Source organism: Dama dama, chromosome 20 (assembly GCF_033118175.1).
Source record: "Dama dama isolate Ldn47 chromosome 20, ASM3311817v1, whole genome shotgun sequence".
Lineage (NCBI taxonomy): Eukaryota > Metazoa > Chordata > Mammalia > Artiodactyla > Cervidae > Dama > Dama dama.
Genome location: NC_083700.1, coordinates 20,453,869 through 20,481,471, shown reverse-complemented (window position 1 = coordinate 20,481,471; position 27,603 = coordinate 20,453,869). Strand labels below are relative to the sequence as shown.

At 38.8% G+C, this 27,603-nt stretch overlaps 1 protein-coding gene across 4 annotated transcripts in view; it reads right to left on the bottom strand.

Annotated features, from left to right (window-relative positions):
- Positions 1-25,534, bottom strand: part of POGZ (pogo transposable element derived with ZNF domain) — a 46,483-nt gene extending 20,949 nt beyond the window's left edge. For 2 of the 4 annotated variants that reach the window (XM_061120833.1, XM_061120834.1), the window contains exons 1-4: positions 25,401-25,534; positions 9,279-9,403; positions 8,154-8,312; positions 719-894 (exon numbers count right to left, since the gene is read on the bottom strand). In XM_061120833.1, the coding sequence (XP_060976816.1) occupies positions 719-894; positions 8,154-8,312; positions 9,279-9,402 (459 nt within the window). In that variant the 5' untranslated portion in view covers position 9,403; positions 25,401-25,534. The remainder of the gene's footprint in view (positions 1-718; positions 895-8,153; positions 8,313-9,278; positions 9,404-25,400) is intronic. The other 2 variants (XM_061120835.1, XM_061120836.1) reach the window with 1 other exon arrangement.
- Positions 25,535-27,603: the final 2,069 nt, after the last annotated feature.

Here is a 27,603-nt window from a genome sequence, read left to right as displayed (position 1 = left end):
ACTAAAACTGGAGAATGAGGTTTGGTGCATATGAACAAAAATGAAAACCTAGTTTTTGTCTTAAAAGAACCTCAGTTTAAAAAAACTCATCCAGAAACTGACCCCAAAGAATGGGGAAAAAACCTGACATTAATGGGAGAGATTCAACATAAAAACAACTGTAGGAAACTGTTCCCAAAGTCTACTTCAAAAGGCCATACACCTCTGGGAAATTTGTAAGACAAGGCAGGAAAAAGCATCTGCCTTTTTATCCCACACCAGCACTGGGTTTTCAACTCCAATTCACATTTATATCAAATAAGTCATCTTCCTTCTCTTTCAAAGATCTCCCTGCACTTCACCAGTTTTGCACATATACTTCCGTAAGTCAACTAACTCACCCCATTTTAAGAAAAATAGCCCAAGCAAAGGGTGAGAACTTTTGAGGACCAAATGTTAAGGCTTCCTAATGCAAGCTTCCCACTCTCTCCTGCCTAGACCTCAATCAAATTACTTAATAGCCCCCTGGAGGTATAAAGAGGAAATTACCCAGCTGTATGCTATTTTGGGCTTTCTACTAAAGTCAGCATCAAATTAAAAAACTAGTAAATGAGAAAGCCAGATCAAAGGACAGGCCCTAGAACTATTTCTAATTATGCTGGAGACTCAAGTCAGAGCCTTGAAAGGTTCCCACAGTCCCAGAATTCTACCAGGTCCCAGAATTCAGAGCCCTACTTACCTGTGTAGTGATAAATATTGGCTGTGAGGCTACCGGGGAACTAGTCACATGGTTGGCATTCTGCATGACCTGCACAGGCCTCAATACTGGTTGAGTAACCATTGTACCCAGACCTGGGGTTGGATTCTGGGTTAGGATGAGCGGCTGTCCACCTTGTTGGACCAAAGAATTGCCAGCTAAAGGATAAAAGGAAGAAGAAGAAGAAGAAAAAAAAAAACACACCGTAAGCCACAATTTATAAGCAACACAATGGTCTTAGGTAAGAAATGGTATCCCCAAGTATCAAGATATTCAAGACTGTCACTCACCCAGGTCTAATGTCATCAAACTTACCAAATATTTAAGCTTTACCGAAATCTACAATTAACAGAAAAATATATAGATACAGAAAGTTCACTAAAATCTCTCTCATATATCTTAACTTGCTGTTATTTAATTGCTAAATTGTGTCCAACTCTTTTGTGATCCCATGGACTGTAGCCCACCAGGCTCCTGTGTCCAAGCAATTTCCCAGGCAAGAATATTGGAGTGGGTTGCCATTTCCTTCTCTAGGACATCTTCCTGACACAGGGATTGAACCTGAGTCTCCTGCACTGGCAGGCAGGTTCTTTACCACTGAGCCATCAGGGAAACCCATGTATCATAACAAGGCATGTCTTAACACACATGGTCAGACTTGTACATGGCTATCACTTTGATGATTCAAGTGACCACATATAACTTCCCCATACCAAGTCAGCAAAACCAAGTAACATATAAATTCTTTCTCCATATTTTTACTACGTAAAACCCATTTTATTGGAATGTGATTTGTTGTTACTCTACCTTAAACTTTTTAAAAGAGAAATATTTATCAACAAACATTAATTCAGCAAAAGAATGGGATCACTTCCTAGTGAACCAAATCTCAGAAATACAACAGATTCTCTAAATATCCATTGTCTTGTATAGGTATGTATAGGTATGGAAACAGACTTCATGTCATCAAAACTTATAAAGAAAACACCTGCCAGAACTAATAAATATGACTTCAGAAGATTCATTCATGAATAAATAATAACTATCATAAATATTTTAAAACTAAAGTATTTTAAGTTCTTTTTCCTGTGTGATAAAAGTAACTTTGGAAATGTTTTAAGTCCTCTATTTGCTGTATGTTCTCAGTTGCTCAGTCATGTCCAACTCTTTGTGGCTCCTTGGACTGTAGCCCACCAGGCTCCTCTATCCATAGGACTTCCCAGGCAAGAATCCTGGAGCAGGTTGCCATTTCTTATTCTAAGGGCTCTTCCCAACCCAGGGATTGAACCCTTGTCTCTTGAGTCTCCCGCATTGGTAGGTGGATTCTTTACTGCTAGCTCCACCTGGGAAGCCTCCATTTGCTAAGTTTGGCTAAAAAAATCATTAACACTAAGTTTCCTGATTTACAAAGACTACTCTAAATTCTATTTCAGAAAGCCATATGCCTAAATCAAAGATTTAAGCAAAATACTGCAGCTTTTTTCACTAGAATGGGATGGACTCCTCTGAAGTTTTAAACTACATGTGACAAATGGCATTACTAGTTAGCTACAAAGCTAGACCACCAAAGTGGGTATATAAGTGGCTGGCTATTAATGGGCCAATAGTGACTTGTCCCATGTTCTCCCAGAAACTGAGAGACCACCAGTGGACTAGACTCTCATAGTTACTGGGCCAGCAGACAAGTGATTATAGAAGCTGACAGACAAAAAATTCCAAGTTCTGTCTATGCTAATCATATGGGTCGTTCTCTATATATATTTCAACTTAAATATTTTATTATGAAAATGTTCAAATATATATAAAAATAAAATACTATAATAAACCTCCATGTACCTATACCAGCTTCAGTAATTATCAACTTAAGGCCAACCTTCTTTCATCTGTACCTTACACCCTCTTACCAGCTCCCATATTATGCTGAAACAAGTATCAGATCATATCATCTATAAATACTTCAACACATTATCTCTAAAAAATAAAGATCCTAAAAAAGAGGAAATATAACATCATTATCACTCCTAAAAAATATTATAATTCTGTGACTACAGTGGATAACACTGTACAATATAATTAAAAGTTTGCCGAGAGAACTTAAACATTCTCACTATTCCTATCCCAGCCCCCCAAAATGATAAGTATGTGAGGTAATGGATATGTTAATTAACTAGACAGTGAGAATCCTTTCACAACACATACATATATCAAATCCCCACAATGTACACATTAAGTATCTTACAATTTTATTTGTCAATTATACCTCCATAAAGTTAAATATATAATTCTTGGGGGCGTTCCTGGTGGTCCAGTGGTTAGGACTCTACACTTCCACAGAAAGGTGCACAGGTTGGATTCCTGGTCTGGGAACAAGATCCCACATGCTGTGCAGTGCAGCCATAAATAAACAAAACAATTCTTTGATATTAAATATCCAGTTAGAATTCAAATTGACGATTTTATTTTTTTGAGTTAGGTTACAAAAGGGTTCATAAAGTACAACTGATGGACATCTTAAATCTCTTTTAATCTATAGCTTCCCCATCCATCTCTTTTTATTCCTTCACAATTTATGGTTGAAAAATATTGACTAAATAAAAAAATATATTTTTCTATTCATTATTTTAACTGCTAGGGTAAAAGAAAATAAATTATCTGTTATTTACCAGAAACTAAAAATTCTTAAGATAAAATCAATGACTCAACATCTCATCTAAATATAGGAAGAGAAGGATGGAAAATTTTTTGCATTTATGTGCAATCAACTAGCATTAGAAAGTCTCAAAAGACAGGCCTTGTTTCCATGAAATCTATACATAGTCTACTACTATAAAGAATGTTAACACAAGCATTTTCTGCAAATATTCTCTGATGTCAGGGTCATGTTTGAATTTTGATGAATTGTTAGGACCTTTCCAAAAATAAAATGCAAACAAAGGTTTCTAAGCCTAGACTAGGTTTACAATTCAACTGAAAGCAAAACCAGCATATGGCAAGTCACCCAGAGTAAATATTTATTTAATGAATTCTATAAATTATCCTAATAATTCCAATTCAAACAAATGAATTGTTTTTAATGATTCCTGCATTCTTCTTTCCTAAAAGAAATGCTGACAATCAAAAGTCTTACAAAGTTCTATTTCCAGAAAATGAAGAAGGCAGTAAGAATCTTGAGGCTTAAAAAAGCCTTTAAAAGAATCATCCAACCAGTTCTCTACCTGGAGGTCTGCTCTCAATTAAGCACCACAGCCTTAAGCAGATTAAATAATAGAACATCCCATGGCTTCTCTCAAAACACATTCTGTTTACTTTACAAATCTGAAGGTCTTGATTTTTTTCATTAAGTTTATTTACATAGCCTTAAACCCCAGAGATAAGAGGGTTAAATGGAGTTGAAATGGACGAAACAGGAATTGAAAATCATAATTACAGTAAAAAAATCTATAACATTAAATTCACATCATTCACAGCTCAGATTCAGGCAGTAGGTCATTTCATTTCATAATATTCCTTTCCAATGCATATATACGGTCAGCCAGAACTATACGAATAATTTCTAAATGCTGAGTGATGGATTCTGAAGAATGGCAAAAACAATAGTAAAACATCTTCTGTAATCTTATTCCTAACATTTTCTTAGAAAAAAGCCTTACTGAGATGTAATTCACATACCATACATACTGTATCACCCATTTGAAGTGTACAATTTGAAGGCTCTTTAGTATATTCACAGATTTTGTGCAATCATCACCACTATTTAATTCCAGATTTCATCATCCCCAAAAGAAACTCTATACCCATTAGCAGTTATTCCCCATTCTACTTCCCCCAGCCCTGGCAACCAACAATCTTACTTTCTGTTTCTATAGATTTGTCTATTAAGGGCATTTCATAATAATGGAGTCACACAATATGTGGTGGCCTTTTTGTATTTGACTTCTTTCACTCAGCATGTTTTCCAAGGTTCATTCATGCTGTAGTATATATCACTATTCCACTTCTTTCTATGGCCCAGTAATATTCCATTGTATGAATATACCACATTTTGCTTATTCATTCAACATCTTAGGTAGTTTTCACTTCTGGGCTATAATGAATAATGCTGGCATTTCAAGAGTATTTCATAAAAGTCACAGTTGTCTATTTCATACAAAAAAAGAAAGCTAGACAAACTCAATCTATTAATGTGTGCTCATCTATGCATGAAAGAAATTTTAAGCCTTTATTTTTTTTTTTGGCTGTGAGACTTATGCGATCTTAGTTTCCCAACCAGGGACTGGACTCAAGCCCTCGGCAGTAAAAGCTCAGAATCCTAACTACTGTACCACCAGAGAACTTCCAGAACTAAATAATTTCTGGAAGAGCACACAAGACATATGTAACTGTAGTAACCAGTCTATATCTTTTTTTTAAACCATGAACATGGGTCAACATTTTAATTTGAATACTAGAGCTTTTTAAAGTAAATAAAATCAATTTTTATATTTCAAAAAAATTTTTGCACATAGGCCACAGGAATCAAAGGTCCATTCAAAGAAATTAAGTCATGTGATGCTCATCTTGGGCCTCGGAACACTGTGATCAAAGGAAAATTTAGCAAAACTGGTTGCTCATAGCACTTTGACAAGATTATTTTAAGAGAAACATAGGAAAGTAGTATAATGCAGTGGGAAGGCCACAAGTTTCGAAGTCTAAATAATTCAAATCCAGTTTAGTCACTTACTATTTGACCTTAAGTATATTATTCAGATTAGATTCTCCACACCTTGGTTTCCACATCTGTAAAAATGAAAAAATCTCTAGCGGTTCCTCATCTTTATATATATATATGAGGGTCACTAATTATATGTTGAAAAAGAATTCTAGGAATTTTTCATGTAGTAAAAATTTTTTGATATCCAAAGATTGACTGGTGAGGCCGTATGTAGACCAATCTCTTATGGCAACTTGATACTATCAAAATTTAAATGCCTGACCCAGCAATCTCACTTTATATGTCAGATATGCTTACACAGTAGGCACAGATATGATGCCTGAGAATGTTCATCGTAACAATTTATAATCACAAAAAATGGGATTTAATAAATGTCCAAGAATATGGAAGGTAAATGGTTATATCCAAAAGTAAGAATACCAGGTTCACTTCTACTGGAAATATAAGATACAACATGTCTAGATGGCCATTTCAGGAAAAATACTGATCAAAATCCTTAAAAATTGTGATAACCTCTGATACAACAATTTGACATTTAGAAATGTATTCTCAGAACTAAGGATATGAGAAAAGACAGATGTTTACAAAAACTTTTAAAGTAGTAGTATACCCCTTTACAACCTATTGCTGAGGACTGTTAACCAAACAACAGCAAATAATCATCAAAAACGTTCATAAAGATTTATTAAAATGAGAAGACAGTCACTACATATTAAGGGAAAAAAACAATCTGTATGGGCCCATTTTTATAAGGAGTGAATCACTTCACATAGCATATAGACGCGCATAAAGCACACATATGGGGACTTCCCTAGTTGTCCAGTGGTAAAGTGCCAATGCAGGAGACACAAGTTCAATCCCTGGTCTGGGAAGATGCCACATGGCAACTAGACCTGTGTGCCACAACTATTGAGCCCATGCCCCAACCACTAAGCCCTAGGGCCCATGGTCAGAAACAAGACACACTGCTGCAATGAGAAGCCTGTGCACTGCAACTACAGAAAGCCCGCACAAAGCAACAAAGACCACGTGCAGCCAAAAATAAGATAGATAAAGAAATGAATTAATTAAAAAGATCCATATAAGTACAGAATAAGTTACAAAGAGTTATCTCCAGGTAGTAGGATTATAGTTAAAAATTGTTTTCTTCCTCCTTTTACTGTCCCCCTTTTCTACAATGCACATATTAGTCTTGTAAAATAATTCAAAATAAGTCCTTTATAGCAGTGCAATAATTCTATGAAGATGTTTACTCTAGACATGAATCTTGAGACAGAACTTGCCAATAACGCATTTTCAGAATGTAGAAATAGTCATCAGAAACGAAGTAGGAGGTATGAGAGGAAGGAGACATAATAAAAAATGTTACAAGGAAGCTCATGATTGACCTTTGAATAGTAGGAGTTTTAAGTGTGCTGTTAAAAACCTGAAAGGGGCCATTATGAAAATTATCAAACTGTAAGAGAAATGTGTGAGCTCACTAAACAAGGATTTCAGTGTAGATTTTGTCTTTATCAAATGAAATTAAAGCAAGAAGCTTTAACTATAGTTAAAGTTTGAATGGAAGAGCCTGCCATTGTTGTTCCACATCTGGTAGTTGCTGTTTACATTCCTATAAAGGAAGCCTTCGTAAGCTTTTTAGCAGGTACATGGTGAACACTTCAGTTGCATGGTCAAGAAGGGATCCGAGGTGATGGATACTACAGCTGATTTGTCTGCCTTCTTCTGCCTCATCCTGATTTACAAGCAAAATCTAGAAAACCTGCAAATATAAGTGTCTGGTGGCTTATCTAGGAATACTACGAAAACAATGCTGTTATTTTTGGTAAAGAAAATCAATTTTATATAGGTTATTTCAGTGTAAATAAAATGTGAATTTTGTGTAAAGTTCAGGGTTTTTTTTGGTGGGGATGAAACAAATTCTTGTGGTAAATTCTCTTTTCAAAAATATTTATCACCTTCACAATTGAAGACAAGTTCTTTGTTTTTATCTTTCCTTTTTTGGTATTTGGTTTACTACTTTGGGGAATAAAAAAGCCATTTTAATTGTGAAATTATTAAGATTTATCTAACTTTTAAAATATTACATGCTATTTGACCCCTGATATAAATTGTTAAAGGTGTATAATTGCTGCTGGCTAATGTAAATGAATGAATATTGCAAAGAAAAGAAAATAGAAAATGAAACAGAAGCCAATACTATATAACTTCACTAGTCAAAAAACTCAGTAAAAAAAAAACACGACTCTTACACCATTTCCTTCAGGTAGACAACAATCCTATCCTATTTTCCACACCCAGGAACCAATGACCAAATGAAGCTGCCAAAGAAAATATGGAACAAAACTGCCCTGAGAGAATTCTTACCAGACTAGTGGGGCTCTTCTAATTAAAAACAAACAAACAAACAGTCCCGCCCCCTTCATATCTCCTTAACAGTTAGGAATTTGGGGTTTACATTTTCTTTCCTAGAAATTATCAGTAATAAGAAATCAGCTGCCCCCTGACCTGAAACACCAGCATCGACTCAGCACTAACTCAGAGGACCACCACCACTGACTTCCGTATCAGAGTCAGGACTAAACTCACTCCAACAGCAGCAGAGCCACGTCATTTCCTAAACTCAACAGGCCCAGCTAATCTTAAGACCGCTTTTAGTCTCTGAACCCTCTGGCCCAGGAAGAATCTCCCAGTAATCCCACTTACCATTGTTGTTGGCAATGAGTGTGACAAGAGTCTTCTTTGTACTGTCGCTGTTCTGTGCCCCGCTGCTACTAACGGTGGTGGATGTAGAGAGGTGCCCAGCAACAGAAGCATGGGCAGCGGCGGGCACTGGAGCCGAGACAGGCTGCTGGCTCACAGAAACTGCGGGGAAGGGGAGGCACAGTCACTCGGAGACAGGGACAGAGGACACTGAAGGACACTCTTCTCATCTTTCATCTTATTGCAGGTCTCTATAGCCAAAAAGTTTCCTGCTTTATTCGTACATCTGACTGGTTATCTGATTTCTCCTCCTATGGGTCCCTCATGCCACAAATGAGGCACAATGCCTTCTTTTTTGTCTCCGATTTCCTGGTGAAATACGTTAGATTACAGGCTCCCTGAACCAGATTTCACTATTTTGCTTATAGAGCACAAGCAAACCTCTAGAACTCAAAAGGCTTATTATCACCACTACTGGTATTCATAACCATGCATTAGTAAGCTGTCCACAAGACCACCAACTATCCTGTTTCAAACCAATGCCATCTTCAGTTCTCAAGGCAGGAAAGATTAAAAAAAAAAAGAGCAACAGATATAATTCAGGGGAAAAAGAACTACCACCCACTTTATGAATTTAGGGCAACCTAGAATTTGACCCTGCAACCGCACCTTTTTGAAAGAGAAGCTACAAGCCTAAGTTTGTAAACTGTCCCTGAAGACAGACACAAAGCAAATTCTGCTCAGCTCACAAAGGAAACTAAGTTCAAATAAAACAAACAAAAAAATCCCTCAAGACTATGGGAACCTGTTTTTGACTGGGTATATAAATGAACACTAACACACACCACTTGTTCACACATCATTTGGTAAGAGAATTACTTATGTGTTTGATAAATATTGGTTAACTCAACTCTCAATGTTTTTAATTTAGTAAATATAGTGTTTCTAGCTTTGTGTATAAGGAAAACCAAAGCACTTACAGACCAGAGAATAGGGGGAAAAGGCAGTACCAGTGCCACAGAGAAGCAACCCTGAATTCTTAAGTCTTCCACCTCATACTTTCTTAACAAAAATGCCATTCAGTTCAGTCAATGTAACAACAATCTAAGATCAAAGAGTTTTTGTTACCTGTAGCAGTTTTGTCCACTGAATTATAATCCTCAACTACAGAATCCTCGATGACATCACTGATTTTCTGCCATGGCTCCAACTCCTCCTCCTCACATTCCATAAACAGGTCGGTGTCCGCCATGCTACAAGAAAAAGAGATTAAATAAGATACTGACCTCACAGTGGGAGAAATAGTTTTATACAAAATATGGAATCAGACTCTGAAGCTATTGGTAACCTACACCATTGTGCTTCCTCTACCATTTCCCCTAACCTCCCCCATTTTCAAGGTTCCAGAATTATAACTTTTATTCTTAAAAAAAAAAAATTAGTGTGGAAGACTCCACAGCAAATTATTTAATAATTACGGTTAAAAAAATTTAAGCTATAATACTCAGGACTGGGATTAGGGTGAGGTGAACTTCGTAAGTGGAGGGTCAGACCTTTTTTCTTTAAAATTGATACTTTGCTCATTATGAATTTTTTTGCACAAATATTGAATTTTTAAAAATGATACATTCGCCATTTGAGGAAAGCATCCTATGAACTTGTTTGGAAAACCAGGAACTTTTGAAGAAAGCACTAACCATTCTGTCTCTAGACTGCTGTTCTACTGATGCTGGACTTGAGGTACAACATTTCCAGCCTCCAGTCATCTCTGCTTGCTTCAGACTGGCCTCCACAATCCTAACTGGCAACAGCCATCTTCTTAGTATCATCCTGTTGCTACTGTTCTGAATTCAGTGGTATTTGTGTGCTGACAGACTCCTTGGTTTGTCGTATGTCTGAAGTCAAGGGGAGATTCTGTCAGCAACCAAGGACCTCTCTGTTCACTCCTGAATGGAATTTCCTCCAAGTACATGGCTTATCCCTGAATTTGTGCTACCAAATCCATGTGGTGATTGTTTCATCCCTAAGCTGTGTCCAACTTTTGCAACCCCATGGACTGTAGCCCGTCAGGCCCCTCTGTCCATGGGATTTCCAAGGCAAGAATACTGGAGTGGGTTCCAATTCCTTCTCCAGGGGATCTTCCTGACCCAGAGATCGAATCCCAGTCTCTTGTATTTAGCAGGCAGATTCTTTACCACTGAGCCACCAGGGAAGTCTATATCTATCTAAGCTTCTATATCTATAAATATATTTAAAGGTATTTATAAAATATACCAAATCTATAAAAGCATATAATTATACCATTTCCTAGATTTCCTCTAATTGTTTAATATATTGTACAATTTTAAACACACTGCATCCTTAAAGTTGTCTGACCATTTCCCTTTATTTCAAAAATCTGAACAACGGCCCAGGATATACTTAAGCTCTGTGGTGAAATTTAAATGTAAATAAAATAAAAATAATAGCATAAAAATGATATATAAAATACTATTTATCTTTATTATTGAGCCTTTTTGTACTCAAGATAAGGGCCACACTCTAATTTCAACCTCTGTGCATGTGTCGTGCTCAGTACTTGACTCTTTGTGACCCCATGAACTGGGCACCACCTGGGAATTCCAACCGTAAACTCCACGATGATTTTGGGAGTCAGCCTTTAATTTGAAAACACCGCTTAAACTACATTCTTCTTTTTAAAAATAAAGCCTACCTCTTTGCAATGCAAACGAGCAGCTATTAATATTTTGCTGCCCTCCAATATTAGTTGAGTAAAGGTCAATTTCTTTGCCTTGGAATGGGAGTAGCACTGCTGCCCAATGTTCAAACAAAGCTTATACTGCAAGAGCTCTCAGTGCCTCAGTATCTCAGAATTTTTTCCACCACACCCCTAAGGCAAAACAAACAAAACAGCCAATTTAACCATCGCGTTAGGGCCACACAATTTGATAGTCTGCAAGATGCCCAACAGATGGCGTTGTCTACCTGAAAATTTTAAATATTCCATAGCTAGTCAAGGACCCGTTTTAACAGGTAAAGTGCTTTGCCTGATTCTAAGCAGAATCTAATATTCTAATTATTTCTGTTTTCTCAAATCAAAACCATAAAGGAGAGGTGCTATGAGAAAGGTAAGAAAAAGCTCTAAGGTATCAACTTAAATTTCCTTGTCGTTTAGTTGCTAAGTTGCGTCTTGACTCTTTTGAGATTCCATGGACTGCAGCCCACCAGGCTCCTCTATTTGTGGGATTTTCCAGGCAAGAATGCTGGAAGGGGTTGCCATTTCCTTCTCCATTAAATTTTCTTAGTTTTGCATTTAATTTACATATACAAAAGACAATGCTAGCCAGAAACTGAATTAAAAAGCCAAATCTATATCACAATCTTTCTTTGAGTCAAGCCGACACAACACACTTTTGTATTTTCCAGTCTAGTTCCACTGAAAGAGATAACATTCTAAACAACTTTTTTCTAATTACTTAATTTTATACTAATGTTCTTTATTGTATAACTGTCTTAGAGTCCAAAGCCAACAGATAATTCATGTATACTATAAAACATCCATCAGAATGAATATAAACTGTGGGTAAATGTTTTTTAAGGACTTTCTTTCAGCTCTGACCAGCTGCAAGCAAAGTCCTCATACATATACTGAGGAATCAGTAGAAAACTTTCTATGGGAATAAGTAGAGCTATCCAAATGCAAATTGTGGTTTTCAGTGTCATGAATATGGATATTTTAATAGTACATCCAAAGGCTAGTCTTTTACCTCAACTACTTATAGCATCTTAAAAGACTGAGTTCATGTTTTGTCAAACAATGAAGATTAATAACAAAAGTTTCCTCCACCTCACAGTCAAATTATGTTATTTCCACCATGAAGAAGGTATTCTAAGAAACAAACAGTGGAAAAGGCAGCTGTGAAAAGATGGCAAGAAGGACATTTATGTCCTAATTACTTTTTACCAAGTGAGAAAAAATAACTCCCTAGGGTATATGCTCTGCCAAGACAACCAATGTAAATTAAAGGGTTCAAGATAGAAAATTCAACTCAGAATATATTTTTCAAGATTTTTACTATGTGAAAGATGGAGTTAACCAACAAGGCGTATCAACTCAGAAAAGTAATAAATCTGCTGACTGAACATATTTTATGACTTACACCCAAAACATCTCAGAAAAGACACTGAAACCAAATTTTTCAAACAGTTCTCAATTCTGATCTATACTCTGTATCTGAGAATGGGATCATTCCTTTCATTTCACCATCTATAGCTCAGGGCCAAAAAATTAACTCTGCTGAAAAGATGGGCCATGCCAAAATAGATATCAACCTGAAATAAATTCCTTGTAAACTTTACAAATGAAAAATGCAAATTTAGTACCCTTTTGTAGTTTTCCAGCTATCAAAAAGGAATTTTCATGAATACAATGAAGTGCTATATTTAATATCTCCACCAAGATGCTCAAGAAACACGTCATTCTCTGATCCATGAGAATACAGTCAAGTGATCTATGGCATATAGTTAGTTACCTTTCAACTATTTTTGAACAAAGACAAGAATTACTATATATGTAGTACTAAAATGTATAAATCTTTCCAAACAATCAGTCTACTTGTGTTTAACTTCTCTCCACACTAAACCTTCAGCTTTATTTCTCACAAGGAAAAAAAAAAAAATCTGTAAAATTTCCCTCTCTATTATTTTGCTATAAAGGATAAGTGTACTCATAGGCTTGGCATATGTTTCACACTAAAAAACAAAGTTATGTTCAAGTTGAAACATTTTCATTTCTCCTGAAAAAGTGCCTGGTAAAAATGTGAATTTTGGAAATTCAAGGCCAGCACATAGGGAACACCATGCTCATCAAGAGGAAAACCTAGACAGGCAGTAAATTTGAGAATCACACTGTAGCAAAGTAAAGGGGCAAACCCCCATCAGATTACAACTATGAATCTCGGAATCAATACTCTAGGGATTCCTTTCCTGCTATTCTTAAAAGAAGATATAAACTTTAATTATATACAAGAGTACGGAACGCCCTGGCAGTCCACCTGTGAGGACTCTGCTTCAACTATAGGGGGCCCAGGTTCTATCTTTGACTGGGACACACACGCCCCCCCCCCCCCCCCAAACCCAGCTTTAAAAATGATCAACCAGGCTTTCCTGGTGGTCCAGTGTTTAAGAATCCACCTTGCTATGCTGGGGTCACTGGTTCAATTCCTGACCCAGGAAGATCCTGCACGCCCCGAAGCAACTAGGCCCATGAGCCGTAACTAACTGCTCCCACGCTCCACAATGAGAAGTCTGCGCACCGCTACTAGGGAGCAGCCCCTGCTTGCTGCAACCAGAGAAAGCCTGTGCACAGCAAAGAATGCCCAGCACAAAAAATAATTTTTTAAAAGTATCAACCAATCTTATTTCATTTACGCCCTCTTTCCTTCATATTATTTTGAAATTAATTCCTAATATCACTTTCCTAAATATTTTGTGTGTTGTATGCGCTCAATCATGTCCAACTCTTTGTGACTGTAGCCATCCTCTGTCCATGGAATTTTCCAAGCAAGAATACTGGAATGGGTTGCCATTTCCTACTCAAGGGGTTCTTCCTGACGCAAGAATTGAGCCTGCGTCTCCAGCATTGGCATATGGATTCTTTACCACTGCGCCACCTGAAACATATTATGTATCTCTAAAAGATAAGATCTTGAAAAGAATCATGTATCCAAAAATAAAATTTAAAAAAATCACAGAGAATTCCTTGGGAGTCCAGTGATTAGGACCTGGCGCTTTCACTGCCAGGGCAGGATTTGATCCTTGGCTGGGGAACTAAGATCCTGAAAGACACACAGCCAAGTTAAAAATTAATTAAATAAACAAGTCATAGTACCATTAACATGCCTAAAAGATTTATAGTCTCAATATCAAATATACAGGCAACACTGAAACCTCAAATTCTCTCAAATACCGTAATTTTTTTTAAAGCTTTATTTATTTTTGGCTGCACTGGGTCTTCACTGCTGCATGTGGGCTTTCTCTAGAGGCAAACAGGGGCTCCTCTTGGTTGCAGTGTTCGTGCTTCTCATTGCGGTGGCTTGTCTTGTCCTAGAGCACAGACCCAAGGTGAGTGGGCTCAGTAGTTGTGTTACATGGGTTTAGTTGCTCTTTGGCATGTGGGATCCATCCTGGATCAGGGATCGAACATCCCTGAACTGGCAGGCAGATTCTTAACCACTGGACCACTGGGGAAGCCGCTCAAATATAGTTATTGGAGTATGATTTACAATGTTGTATTAGTTTCAGGTGTACAACAAAAGGATTCAGTTATACATGTTCATATATCCATTTTTTTTCAGATTCTTTTCCTGTGTTAGTTATTACGGAATACTGAGGACAGTTTGCTGTGCTACACAGCAGGTCCTTGTTGATTATCTATTTTATACACATTTTATACATAGTAATGTGTATATGTTAATCCCAAACTCCTAATTTATCCCTCCCCCCACCTTTCCCCTTTGGTAACCATACATTTGCTTTTTTCTTTAAATTATTCATTTGGTTGCTCTGCGTCCTCATTGCAGCGTGCTCACTTTTGCTAGTTGTGGACAGTGGGGCTACTCTCGGTTTAGGCATGCCGGCTTCTCATTGTGGTGGCTTCCCGTGCTCCGGGAGACAGGCTCGTGGAACCCAACGGCTCAGTAACTGTGGGGCACAGGTTTAGTTTTTCTGTGACGTGGAATCTTCTCGAACCAGGGATCAAACCAGGGACAATGCGGTGTCCCCTGCATTGCCAGGTGGATTCTTACCCACTGTTATCACCAAGGAAGTTCATAAGTTTGTTTTTGAAGTCTGTGAGCCTGTTTCTGTTTTGTAAATAAGTTCATCTGTATCATTTTTTAAGATTCCAGGTATAAGTGATATTCTCTATTTGTCTTTCTCTGTCTGACTTCACTCAGTATTATAATCTTTAGGTCTATGCATGTTGCAGCAAATGGCATTATTTCATTCCTTTTTGTGGCTGAGTAGTATTCCATTGTACACATGTACCACATCTTATTTATTCCTCTGTTGATAAGACATTTAGGTTGGTTCCATGTCTTCATTAAACACTATATTTCTTAAAGTTTGCTTTGATTTGGAGTTAAATAAGGTCTACATATAATGATTATTTGATAGATTTCTTAGGTCTCTTCATTTCTAGATCTTCATAAGCTGCATCTACAGGCATGATTAGATACAGGTTTAACATTGCCCTCTCCCCCCACAAGACTACTCATAAGGGCAGGATTTTCTTCCATCAGGAACCCTCCCATCCAGGCTCAATGCCTAGATATAGTCATTCTAAATCTATCACTTCCTTTTCATTTGTTAACTGAAACACTCTGATTTTGAAAAACAAAAACATATCTACTATCTGGTTACCCAGTGGTGCAGTTCAAATAGAAGTCTTGATTCTTTCCATCTTGCTTCTCTTTATTTACCAGTTTTCAAAATAATAATGTTTCACTAGTATTTCTTCAAAGTGACCAATAAGCTTGTTCTTAAACTATCATTGTATCACATTACAGATTTAATCATATTTGATGTGCTTTGATCCACAGCAGTTAACCTTATTGATATTCAGAGTGTCCTATTTTGCTCACTGGGAACTTCTCAGTTGGCTCCTTGAGTTCTTGTGACAAAATGCTTAGTAGTGTTTGATAAAATTCTGGCTATGGGATAAAAAAAAAGTTCCAGGCTCATCTCATACATTCCTGCCCCATAACAACAATCATCCATTTTCCCAAGGAACCCTGATTCCTTCTGTTACAGAATGATATTCCAAGATCACAGTCTAGATGCTAGGGGCTTTTCTGCTCATTTTAAACATAAAATTATTTCCACATTAATCCCCAATTCTTAGTCAACTACCTTCAATTTGCTTCTGTGTCATTTGGCAAAAAAAAAAAAAAGAAAAAAATTCCACATCTACAAATAACCCTTGTCTTAGAACCTTAAATTCTATTTTCTCCTGAGATTCTTGAGATGTTTCAATCTTTTAAATTTACATTTACTAATTCTCAGTACTTTCACTCTTTTCCAAACCTTTCCCTTCCCCTTCACAAGATGCCTACATCATTTTCCTTACTGGTAGAATTCACATCTAGTTAAAAAAATTTTTTAAGAAGAATCAAAGACGACACAACATATAGATTTTAATCAAGTCCTTTAACAAGTAACTTTTTTTTTGAGTCTGCCTTCATTACCTTAACACAATCATCTAGGTTTTGCTGAATTTTTAAGTAGTTTATTTTTTATCACTGAGTAGTGCTTCATTTTGGAGAAGGCAACGGCACCCCACTCCAGTACTCTTGCCTGGAAAATCCCATGGACGGAGGAGCCTGGTAGGCTGCGGTCCATGAGGTCGCTAAGAGTTGGACACGACTGAGCGACTTCACTTTCACTTTTCACTTTCATGCACTGGAGAAGGAAATGGCAACCCACTCCAGTGTTCTTGCCTAGAGAATCCCAGGGATGGGGGAGCCTGGTGGGCTGCCATCTATGGGGTCGCACAGTCAGACACGACTGAAGCGACTTAGCAGCAGCACTTCATTTATGGATAAGCCATCATTTGTTTATCCATCCACATGTTGGCAGATAGTTGTTTTCAATTTTTCAGGTTATTATGAATAAATCTGCTATGAACATTTGGGCCCAAGTCTCTGTATGTGCATATGTTATCATTCTTTTGGATAAGTAACCTGAGAAGAATTTCTGGGTCATATGGTAAGCCTATGTTTGGCCACTTTTCCAAACACTAGCATAAGTAGCTTCTGACTTTCCCAACTAACAAGTCCTGCAGAGATGGCCCTGTTATTTATTAATTTATAGTCATGCTATAGGGTATATGGGATCTTAGCTCCTGGACTAGAGATTGAACCCTGCCCTCTGAATTAGGAGCACAGAATCCTCATTAATAGACCAGCAGGGAAGTCCCTGCAACTTACTTTATAATGTGGAGTTGCTTAGCTCCTATGACCCTTGAAGTCTGGGGCTCTTAGCTGATACGCTGGAACAACAGGAACATTCATATTTAACTAACATATAAGATAATTCAATTTAACATTTTTCCCTTAACTACCAGAAATATCTGAGTGGGCAGGAACCATGTCTTTCTTATTTATTAAACTGAAAAGAACTGATTTACTATGTGTCAGTTCCAGGTGTGCAGCAAAGTGATCCCGTTATGCCTATACATGTTCTTTTTCAGATTCTTTTCCCTTACAGGTTATTATGAAATACTGAATATGGTTCTCAGTAACTTTTTAAAAAGACTGTCTTTTCGTGAATCCCAAGATTTTTTCGAGAATTTCAAACAAAACTTTTAAGTACTCCTAACACAAACTTTATCCAGAACACATAGCTAATCAGGTTCTTTTTCAAGCAAATTGGGCGGTGGGAGGGGGATGAAATAAAGCAAAGACCTACACCTGACTTACAAATGAAGAGCTGCTTTCTACCTTCAATAAAATTTCCAACAGAGCTAAAAAAAAAAAAAGGTCATCATATTCCAGTGTTCTTCAGCATACAGTAAAGACAGTCCAAACTGTGCAGCGTATCTACAGAAGGTAACTATGTTCAACAGCTGCACACAGGTTATATAAAAGGAAATCTAGATCATTAAGGAATCTACATATGCCAGTGGCTTTTATCCAACTCAGTAACATTCAAACAGGGATAACCTGCCCCCAGAAGACATGCGGCAATGTCTGGAGACACTTTTGGTACTCATACTAGGGGTGGGGCTGGGGAAGGGTGCTACTGGCATCTATCTAGAGACAAGTGGCCAGGGGTGCTATTAAACATCCTGCAATGCAAGAGATAGCCAGGTTTATTTACCAGGCCCAAAATATTAACAGTGCCAAGACTGAGAAGCCCAGATCAAATTGAATCCACATTCTGAAGCAGAAATTAAAAAAAAAAAAACCATCTCACATTCAATGCATAAAGAATTCTCATTTTCCTTTTAAATTGAAGTATAGTTGTATTCAGTTCAGTCACTTAGTCGTGTCCAACTCTTTGCGACTCCATGGACTTCAGCATACCAGGCTTCCCTGTCCATTACCAACTCCTGGAGCTTACTCGAACTCATGTCCATTGAGTCGGTGATGCCATCCATCCATCTCATGCTCTGCTGTCCCCTTCTCCTCCCACCTTCAATCTTTCCCAGCAATTCTTCTTCAAAGAATCCCAGGGGATTCTTTACTAGCTGAGCCACAAGGGAAGCCCAAGTTGATTTACTTTATGTTAATTTTCTCATTTCTTTTTAAAATAACTTATCCTCTCTGCAACAGAAAAGATGAGCACAGATTCCCATGAATTGTTCAAATGGTTACATCTTACACAATAAAAACATTTTTTAAATAGAAACATTTTTATAAAGCTCATATACATTTAGTTTTGTTTCACCCTATAATGATCTACCCGTGAAAGAGCTTGTTCCTGCCTAAGTACATAATTTCTCCTTAGAAAACTTTAGCATAGCACTATGGTGTTAGTTCTCTAAATTCATTGTTACTATCAGTAATCCCCATTATCAGTATTAACTGTGGTTAATAATCCTTGTGAAAATAATTTTCCAAAGTCCCCAAATCTCCATTTTGAAAATTTCTGGTTTTGACCTCTTTACTATTCTATTCCTCTATGGGTTGCTTTTGCTAAATATATCAATTCTTCTTGCCTCTTCAACTTTCAGATCATTTTCTCAGAGGGTGGCGAACCAAAATGACAAAATGCAAACTTATTACTATGGTCTTTCTCCAAGTCTTACTGTGCTTGAACTTAAAATTACAGAAGTAGCTCTATATCTCAAAGCCAAAGGTTATGACAATAACAAGTTTAAATAGAAAAATGTGAGCCGGTAATCCAAACTCTACTTGTCATCACCTGTTCTTTTGTTAGAACAACAACAACAACAAAAGCCATTGACAATAACAAGTAACCTGAATCAAATCTAGCACTTAAATTTAACTTCCAGTTTTTAGGAAGTATAGCAATAGAAGAATAAGTAGTACCACAGGGAAATAATGAGATAAATCCAGAAAATGGGACATTTTAAAACAAAATAATCAGACAAATGCAGAATACAGAATACTTTATAAAACTAACACACTAAAAATGTCAAGCACACACACAGTTACACACATGCACACACACAGAGAAGATATAACAAAATGCAACATGTGAAACTTCACTGGATTCTGGTTCATAAAAAAGGTACACATGACATATTGGGGACAACTAGAACATTTAAAAATAGACTAGATATAAGATTATATTTGAAAATTTTACTTTTCTTAGAAAGGGTAGCAGTATTAGTTATGTAGGAGAATGTATTTACTCTTAGCAAATGGTTCAGTGGAAGTATCATGACTTTCAGGTGGTTCAGCAAATACATGTTTTGGTGTTTTCTTATAGACATCAAATATGCCAGCATGTTAAAAATCATTGAGTCTAGGTGGTGGGTTCATTGCAGATTCTCCTTGTGTTCTTTCACCTTTTTTTTACATGCATGAAATTTTCTTGAATAAGGTCTGAGAATCTAATGCAAAATATGATGGCTACAGTTGATAACACTGTATAATTGAGATTCACTAAAAGAGTAGAACTTAAATGTTCACACATACACAACCTAAATATGTGAGGCGATGGGTGTGTTAACTGAATGGGGGAAGAGTTTCACAATATTTATGTATGAAATTACCATGATGTACACTTTAATATCCTACAATTTTATGTCAGTTACACCTCAATAAAGCTGAAATTTAAAGAAAAAGAAAAAAACAGTTAGGGGTAAAACTACCGAATCATCTTTTGGTTGTGATATTTTATACCTCTAACATTATGCCATTTCCTTTTTGCTATTAAATCAAACCGGTAGCCTTGTGGGTTGAATTTTCTGTTAACTTGCTTTCATTTCTAGGAGTAATTTTCACATAGATTATACATACACAATTCTTAATATATTGCACAATAATTAAATAATACTAGAAAAAAATAAAACTAAGTTGGGGTGCACAGATTACTGCAAGATGAGATGAACACTGCCATCTTCCACTAATCAAGACATCTTGATCATCTGACATCTTGGTAACTATTTGGTTTCTCTGTTCTGTGGTAGTAACCTCACTGGTAACATGACTTCCGTGTACTCAGTAAATTTTAGTGAACACTGCAACTTACACAGGACTACTAGTGATTTTAAGTCTTTGGCATTCATCTTTCCACCATAATATGGGTGTACCAGATACATACCTTTCTAGGGAGGACTGAACTGTTACCTTAAATGCCAGCAAATATGGTCCTATAAAATCAGCTAATGAGTAAAAACCTATGCAACTGAAAAGCAAGATACAAAAAGACTACGCAATCTTATTTAAAAGCAGCAAAAAGAATCCCTCAGTCTGACAACTGTCAGTCTACTTCTGAGGTATTTAATGGGCAGAAAGGTTTACCTATCTTCATCTCAAATAAGATTAAGAAAACATCTGTTTTCTACCAAAATTCTCCCCATTTGGCTTGTGAAGTTCTAGATTCCTTTGTCTAATTCTTTTATAGTGCTAAAGTAAGTTCATGAATGAAGAATTCAGTACCTAACATTTTCAACTCACTGCTAGTGCATGCTGCTGCTGCTGCTAAGGCGCTTCAGTCGTGTCCGACACTGTGCTACCCCATAGACGGCAGCCCACCAGGCTCCCCCGTCCCTGGGATTCTCCAGGCAAGAAGACTGGAGTGGGTTGCCATTTTCTTCTCCAATGCATGAAAGTGAAAAGTGAAAGTGAAGTCACTCAGTCGTGTCTGACTCTGAGTGACCCCATGGACCACAGCCCACCAGGCTCCTCCGTCCATGGGGTTTTCCAGGCAAGAGAACTGGAGGGGGGTGCCACTGCCTTCTCCACTGCTAGTGCATACCCACCCGTAAATCAAGATAAAAAGAACATGTGGAGCAGAAAAAATGTTTTAAAAACAAACAATAGACTACTACTCTCTCTTGCTCCTGGGCGAGAAATAAACAATAATAATCCTCAAAACAATTTGCATTTGTATTCAAGTTGAAGGCATAAGGAGAAGGGAGGGGGCAGCAGAGGATGAGATGGTTAGATAGCATCACTGACTTAATGGACACGAATTTGAGCAAACTCCACAAGACAGTGAAGGACAGGGGAGTCTGGCGTGCTGCAGTCTATAGGGTTGCAAAGAATCTGGACACAACTTAGGGGCTGAAAGCAACAAAGGTCTAGTTACCTCAATTTTTTCCTTTAAAAGGGATTAATTACAGAAAATCTATAGGGCTGAATACTTAGTATGGCTATGAAACAAATTATTGTTGAACTTGTAGCAAGAAGCTTTTATTTACCCAGTCTATCCTTCACAGGAACTATTGTAGAACCTCACATATAACTTTCACAATGGGTTCTTACTCTTAATAATCTAATATTCCTAAACATAAAATAGTTCCCACTTATCTGGCAGCAAACTTCCTATCCAGAAGAATCCGTATATATTCACTATAAGCTCTTTACTGAACAACTGTAGTGAGCAGTTGAGTTTCCTATTTTTAAAGCGTTCAATATTCAGTTTCTCTCCCAAGAGAAGTTCTTCATTGACATGTTTGTCTAAATTCCATTTCTACTCAATTTCATTTAACTCTGCCAAAGCTAGCAAAATGTTATTTCTTTCTCCTCTCCTCCCGAGTTACATGTAAAAATGTTTTTGCGGATATGGTTTATTATCACAAACCACACTGCCAAAGAATCTATCAGTGTCTTATCATACTGATACTATGACAAAAACACCACCAGCTCTAGGATTTGCAATTTAAATCAGAAATCTCCACTTACAACAAAAAGACATATATGGAGAAAAAAGACGAAACATCATTTGGAATATATTTTATTTTGTTGTCATATAATACCAGGCATTATTATGCACTTTACATTCATTACCACAATGAATTTTCCTAACTATGTCCTAAGTAATACACTTTATAGATCAGGTCAAATGAGGTTTAGACAGTTTAAGCAACTTGCCCAAGGTTACAGCTGGTCTGGGATATTTACTAAGCTTTTTTTGCTGTGCAATTATCTCCCAATTCACTGCCTCTTCCACTATTAACTCCAACTAACACCTCTGAATTCTCTAGAAGTTTCTAAATGGGAGACAGATTTGGATGACCTCAGGAGCAGAAGGATAGGACAGACCCAGTTTCTGGTCTCAGAACCCCTTTACATTCTTAAAATTATTAAAGATCTCAAAGAGCTCTTATTACTGTGGAAAAGATCTTTTGATATTTACTTTAGAAATTTTTTGATATTTACTTTAGAAATTAAAATGTAAAAAGTTTAAATATCAGTACACTAAAAAACAACAAACCCATTACATGATAACATAATTAAAATATTTAACAAATTTTCAACTAAAAATGACTATTTTCCCCCAAAACAGTGAAATGATGTTGTTTTACATTTTCCGAAATCTTTCATGTCTAGGTTAATAGAAGGCAGTTTGATTCTCAAACCTGCTTCTGCATTCAGTCTGCTCTTCTATGTTGTTTTGGTTATGTATATAATGAAGATCTGCTGTCACACAGACAGAAAAAGGGAAACGCGTTCTAAAAACCTTTTCAGATAGATGTGTGTATTGAAACAGTACTAAAACCAGACAAAAGTTTCTTAAACAATAGTTGCATATTGGAATCTGAAACCCTACTGATGAAAGTTACGTTAAACTCCATCAATGTATTGTGAATTTTGAAGATTACTCACAGTGACTTGAGTTATGCAAAAGTCATTTGAAAATACAGATTTACTGAATTATGCCTATCTTTCAAATGCTGAGACATTTCACCATAAAATATATTTTAAAAAATCAGACGTTAACACTGACTTGCAAGGAAAGTCTTTTAAGTACCAGAAGTTGTTAAACTTGAGATATCAAATTTCTAAAAATTCTAATTTTCGCTCTCAAATTTTTATCACTGAGAACAAATACTGTCAATTGTTTTCCTTGAGGTGACAAGCTCACTTCATTTGCTTTCAAGAAACCATTGGCAAACGCTCAAGTGTGAAAAACTAGTTTGTCAGTCGTTCTTTCCAAGTAAAAATGCTGGTCCAGCAAACAAGCAACTCGCAGCTAGATCTCACAAGTACCTTTCCTTATGACAAAGATTTACCTCAGTAGGCAGTATCAGTGGTTTTTGCACACTTCCCATTTGGTCACGGATTCTTACAAATTAAAAATACGTGTACTGAAGGGTTGAAACTTAACGATTATTCTTACTGCTTCATCAAAGACATTCTCAAGCATGGTAGTTGTTTCCCACAGTAATTTTATTAAGTGTTGCCTTTGGACCATCAGTGCAAATGCCAGTGAAAAAGTTAACCAGGGTCTCAGTATTATTTTGAAAACAGTTACCACCTCGTAGCTCTCCTGAGAGGGCCTGAGGGGAACCCCAGGAATTAGGAGGCCACATTTTGGGAACTGCTTTTCCAGATTTACCACTGGTACAAGGTGGGGTGCACACAAAATCATGTTCATCCCAAGAGACTCTATTCTGTTAGTTCCTTTAGCTTGAGATACTTCAGCATAGCTGGTACGTTATAACCGTAATATAGAAAGGGGAGGAAATCAAGGGCATAGATTGCCACTTAATTGTTCGAAGATGATAGTTTGGGCACCTTCATACCAGAACCATAACTGTTAATACGGTGGTTACCTTAATCAGTTTCAGCTGAAGGACTGAAGATTAAAAAAGTACAGACGATACACCCCCCTCAGCATCCCATCCAAATATGCTTGTAGCTGAGGTATCCCGCAAACAGCACTTTTAGCGACCTGATAGGTACTTTTTATGCATCCTGAAGTTAAGACTGATTGTGCTAAGTAGTTCAAACTCAGAATCCAAATTCCAGAGCCAAAAGCAACGGGTCTCAAAATTCAACGTCGTTTGCCAAGCAGCAGCCCTCCGCCCCCGCCGTTTCCCTTCATCTAGATGGAAAAATTCCTTTGAAAGTAAAATAGCACGTCTCTGGGGTTTAGCGCGGAGGTGGGAGGTGTCTAAAGGAGTGTAGAAGGCTGGGCCACAGTCTGCAATAGAATGACGGCTATTCCGAGATGGGACACCTGTATCTCAGCTTCCATCTCGAAAAATAAGTTTGGACTAAATGTCTTACAAGACTCTTTCCAGCTCTACCTTTTTCTGAGCCGAAAATATCCTAGACAAGCAGAGAAACGTCCTGTATTATTAACAGTTTGAAGGAATCCCGCGTCTGACGAGAGAGAAAGCAGGACAACTTGCGAAAGCAGAAGAAGCAGGTGGATCAACGATATCCCTCCTTTTCAGAAGGTGCTAAGAATCTAGAGAAAATAGTCCCTGGGATAAACATGGCGCCCACCGCGGCAGGATATAACCATACGAAAATAAGCTTTTTCCGCCCCATCCCATTTTATAAATCACGGCGCCATCCCGAAGAAATTTTAGAGCCAGGGGAGGAGACTTTGTAAACTAACTGCAGCGCACTAAGGCTTCGGATGTACTATAGGCGGGATTACATAACACAAGGGAGCGGCTAGGCAATCACTCATTTTCCTCCCCGCGCTCAAAAAGAGCGCCCCACTAGTTCCCCGGCGGGGGTGGCGGGGGAGGGCCGAGCACCACCCCCACGCCCGGGGGACGTCGGCCCGCCGGCCTCCCCGGCGCGGCCTCGCCCCCTCGCCCGCCCCTCCCGCCGCGCCTCGCCGTCTCGCCACCGCCCGCGCCTCCGCCCCTTCCCCAGCGGGCCGCCGCCCGCACCCGCGCCCGCCCACTCCTCCGAGACGCCTCGCGCCGGGTGTGCGTGTGGACGTCGGGTGTGTGCGGGACCGTGGGGCGCGAGTGCGCGCGCGCGCCGCGGCGGGCGCCGGGGGGCGGGGGCGACCGGCAGGCAGACAGGGGCCTCCCCGGCCCGGCCCGCCGCGCGGCTCCCGCGGCTCCCGGGGCGCACGCACTCATACACGCGCCCGCGCGCCGCACCCCACGCCGGCTGCCGCCGCGGACCGCGCCGCCACTCGAGGGGGCGGGGGCGCGCGCCACCGGGCCCCCGCCCCCACTCCTCGCGTTCCCGCCCCATCCCCCTCTCATTGTCTCGCCTCGGAACGTCTCGCCGAGCAAAAAGATAACGGAACCCCCGGGAGAAGGGGGTGGGGAGAGGGAAGGCTCGCTCGCTCACTCACCTCCCGTGGTCGTCGCCGCCGGTAGTCTGACCCGAGGAAGGCGCCGTCGCCTTAAAGGGACCTTGCACCCGGCGCCGGGAGAAGGGGGTGGGAGCAGGGGAGGGGACGGGGGCTTGGGGGGGAGACGGAGAAGAGGGAACCGTTGAAATCTCGTCTCCGCGAGGGTGAAAGGAAACCTCCCTCGGGTTCGAGTGATTTGGGGTGGATTTTTTTCCCGAGGGGGGCGGGGGGGGCCCCGAGGGAGGGGGGCGGGGGGGCCAAGGAATGCGGCTCCGTGTACGGGAGCTGGCGCGGGGGAGAGAGACGCCGACTCCCCCCACCGACCCTCTCGCTCCGCGGAGGGATACGGCTCGTCACTTCCGCCCTCCCCCTTTCGTGGTTTTTCAATTGGTTGGAGTGCGTGGCACGTCATGGACTCATACTAACTCATGCCCGGGCTTCTTTTCCAGTCAAGTTTGTCTGGGCCTGCAAATAAATAAATAATTTAAAAAATGAAATGGAAAATAATTAGCTTTAGAAGCAATCTCTAAATTTTGGTGAGAACGATGGGGTTTCCAAAGAAAATACTCCCCTGCACTTCCTGGGAAAATTTTGAGAATCTCCACACTTTCCACCCAAGGCTTCTACCTAATCAAGAGGACAACATCATGCTATAGGCCAGATGGTGAGGCCCAATGGCACCAACGACTGTCATTGGAACAAAGGCATCAAAATGGCACTCACTGTACCTCAAGAGACATTTCAGTCAAGTAGCATTAAGTGAAGAGCTTTTAAAAGCTGTTTTTACCCTAAACCTTTCTAGATTCTGGAAGCCACACGTGATTGCTTATCAAGGTGATTCATGTATGGAAACTGCTTTGAGATGAATAGACTCATTGTAGATCTTCAAAGAAACTGTAGACTCCCCGATAGCTTTTTGCTCCAATCAAGGCTGAGATGGATTGGCCCAAAGAAATTGTTTGGTCCAGTCAAGATTATCCTCCTGTTATTCTTCCTCAAACAAAAAGTAACCTCTTTCCCAAGTAATTTTAGAATTTTTTTCCTTTATTACCTCCTGAGGTGATAAAATTTTAGTATTTTCTTTGGATATTTGAGGATATTATTGCTCTTTAAACAATACACAACTATTTGTTCCAAACCAAATGCTAAATCAAAGTACTTGGTGCAAGACTAGGTAGATGCAGAACCATATTTATTCCTTCTCTTGTACACACTCCAAACCACCAGACTATGAAAATAGGCAGTGGAAGGAAGCATCCCAGATTGAGCACCTGTGCACATGCATGCACCACCACCCATTTTCATCTTCCCATTTCAAACCAGAAACGTGAGTGATTTCAACTAGTCATTCATGGGAAGAATTTTATTCTTTGAATTGTAAGAATCACTGAGCCTTCTGAAAATACTTCTGAAGCTTTTCCAGACCTGATCTGGAAAGGCCCATGGTGGGGTTATGGAATGAATAGTCAAAAGACATTCTGCATGAAGCTCTAATCCTATTTTATGTTTTCTCCCCAAAATTATTATAATTCATTATAATGTCATTGGCCTCTGAAATATTCTTGCTGAAAAATATTTTGCCATGCTCTTAAGGGCCAACTTATGATCTGTGCCAATGAGGTCTATGCCAGTGAGGTCTAACCCAGCAGATTGTACCATTTCCCACTGATCAATAACCATTAGAGTACCTTACTGAAAATGCATCTATGCATCCATTCATTTATTCAGCAAATATTTCTTGAGTACTTGCTATATGTCAGGCACTGTTCTAGGTGCTGGGAATGCAATAACAAAGAAAACAAAATCCTTGAATTCATGAAACTTTAGTGAGGAGAGACATACAATATACATGTAAATTGTTCCAATATCTATTATAGAATAACAAATGGTTGCAAAACTTGGTGGCTTAGCACAACAGTTGTACTCTTATCCCTCACAGTTCTGGGAGGTCATTAGACTAAGCTTAAAAGTTCTCACTTGGAGTCTCATGCAGTGGCTGAGGCTGAAGTCATCTCAAAAGCTTTCTCAGAAGTTTAGAAGTTGATGATGACCGTTGGCTTGGACTGCATCTAGGGCTGTTGGTCAGAACAGTCAACAGTTGGCCTCTCTATGTGGCCTAGGCCTCCTCATATCATAATGGCTGAGTTCCAAGATTGAGGGTCCCAAAAGGACCAGGCAGAAGTTGTATGGGTTTTTGTGACCT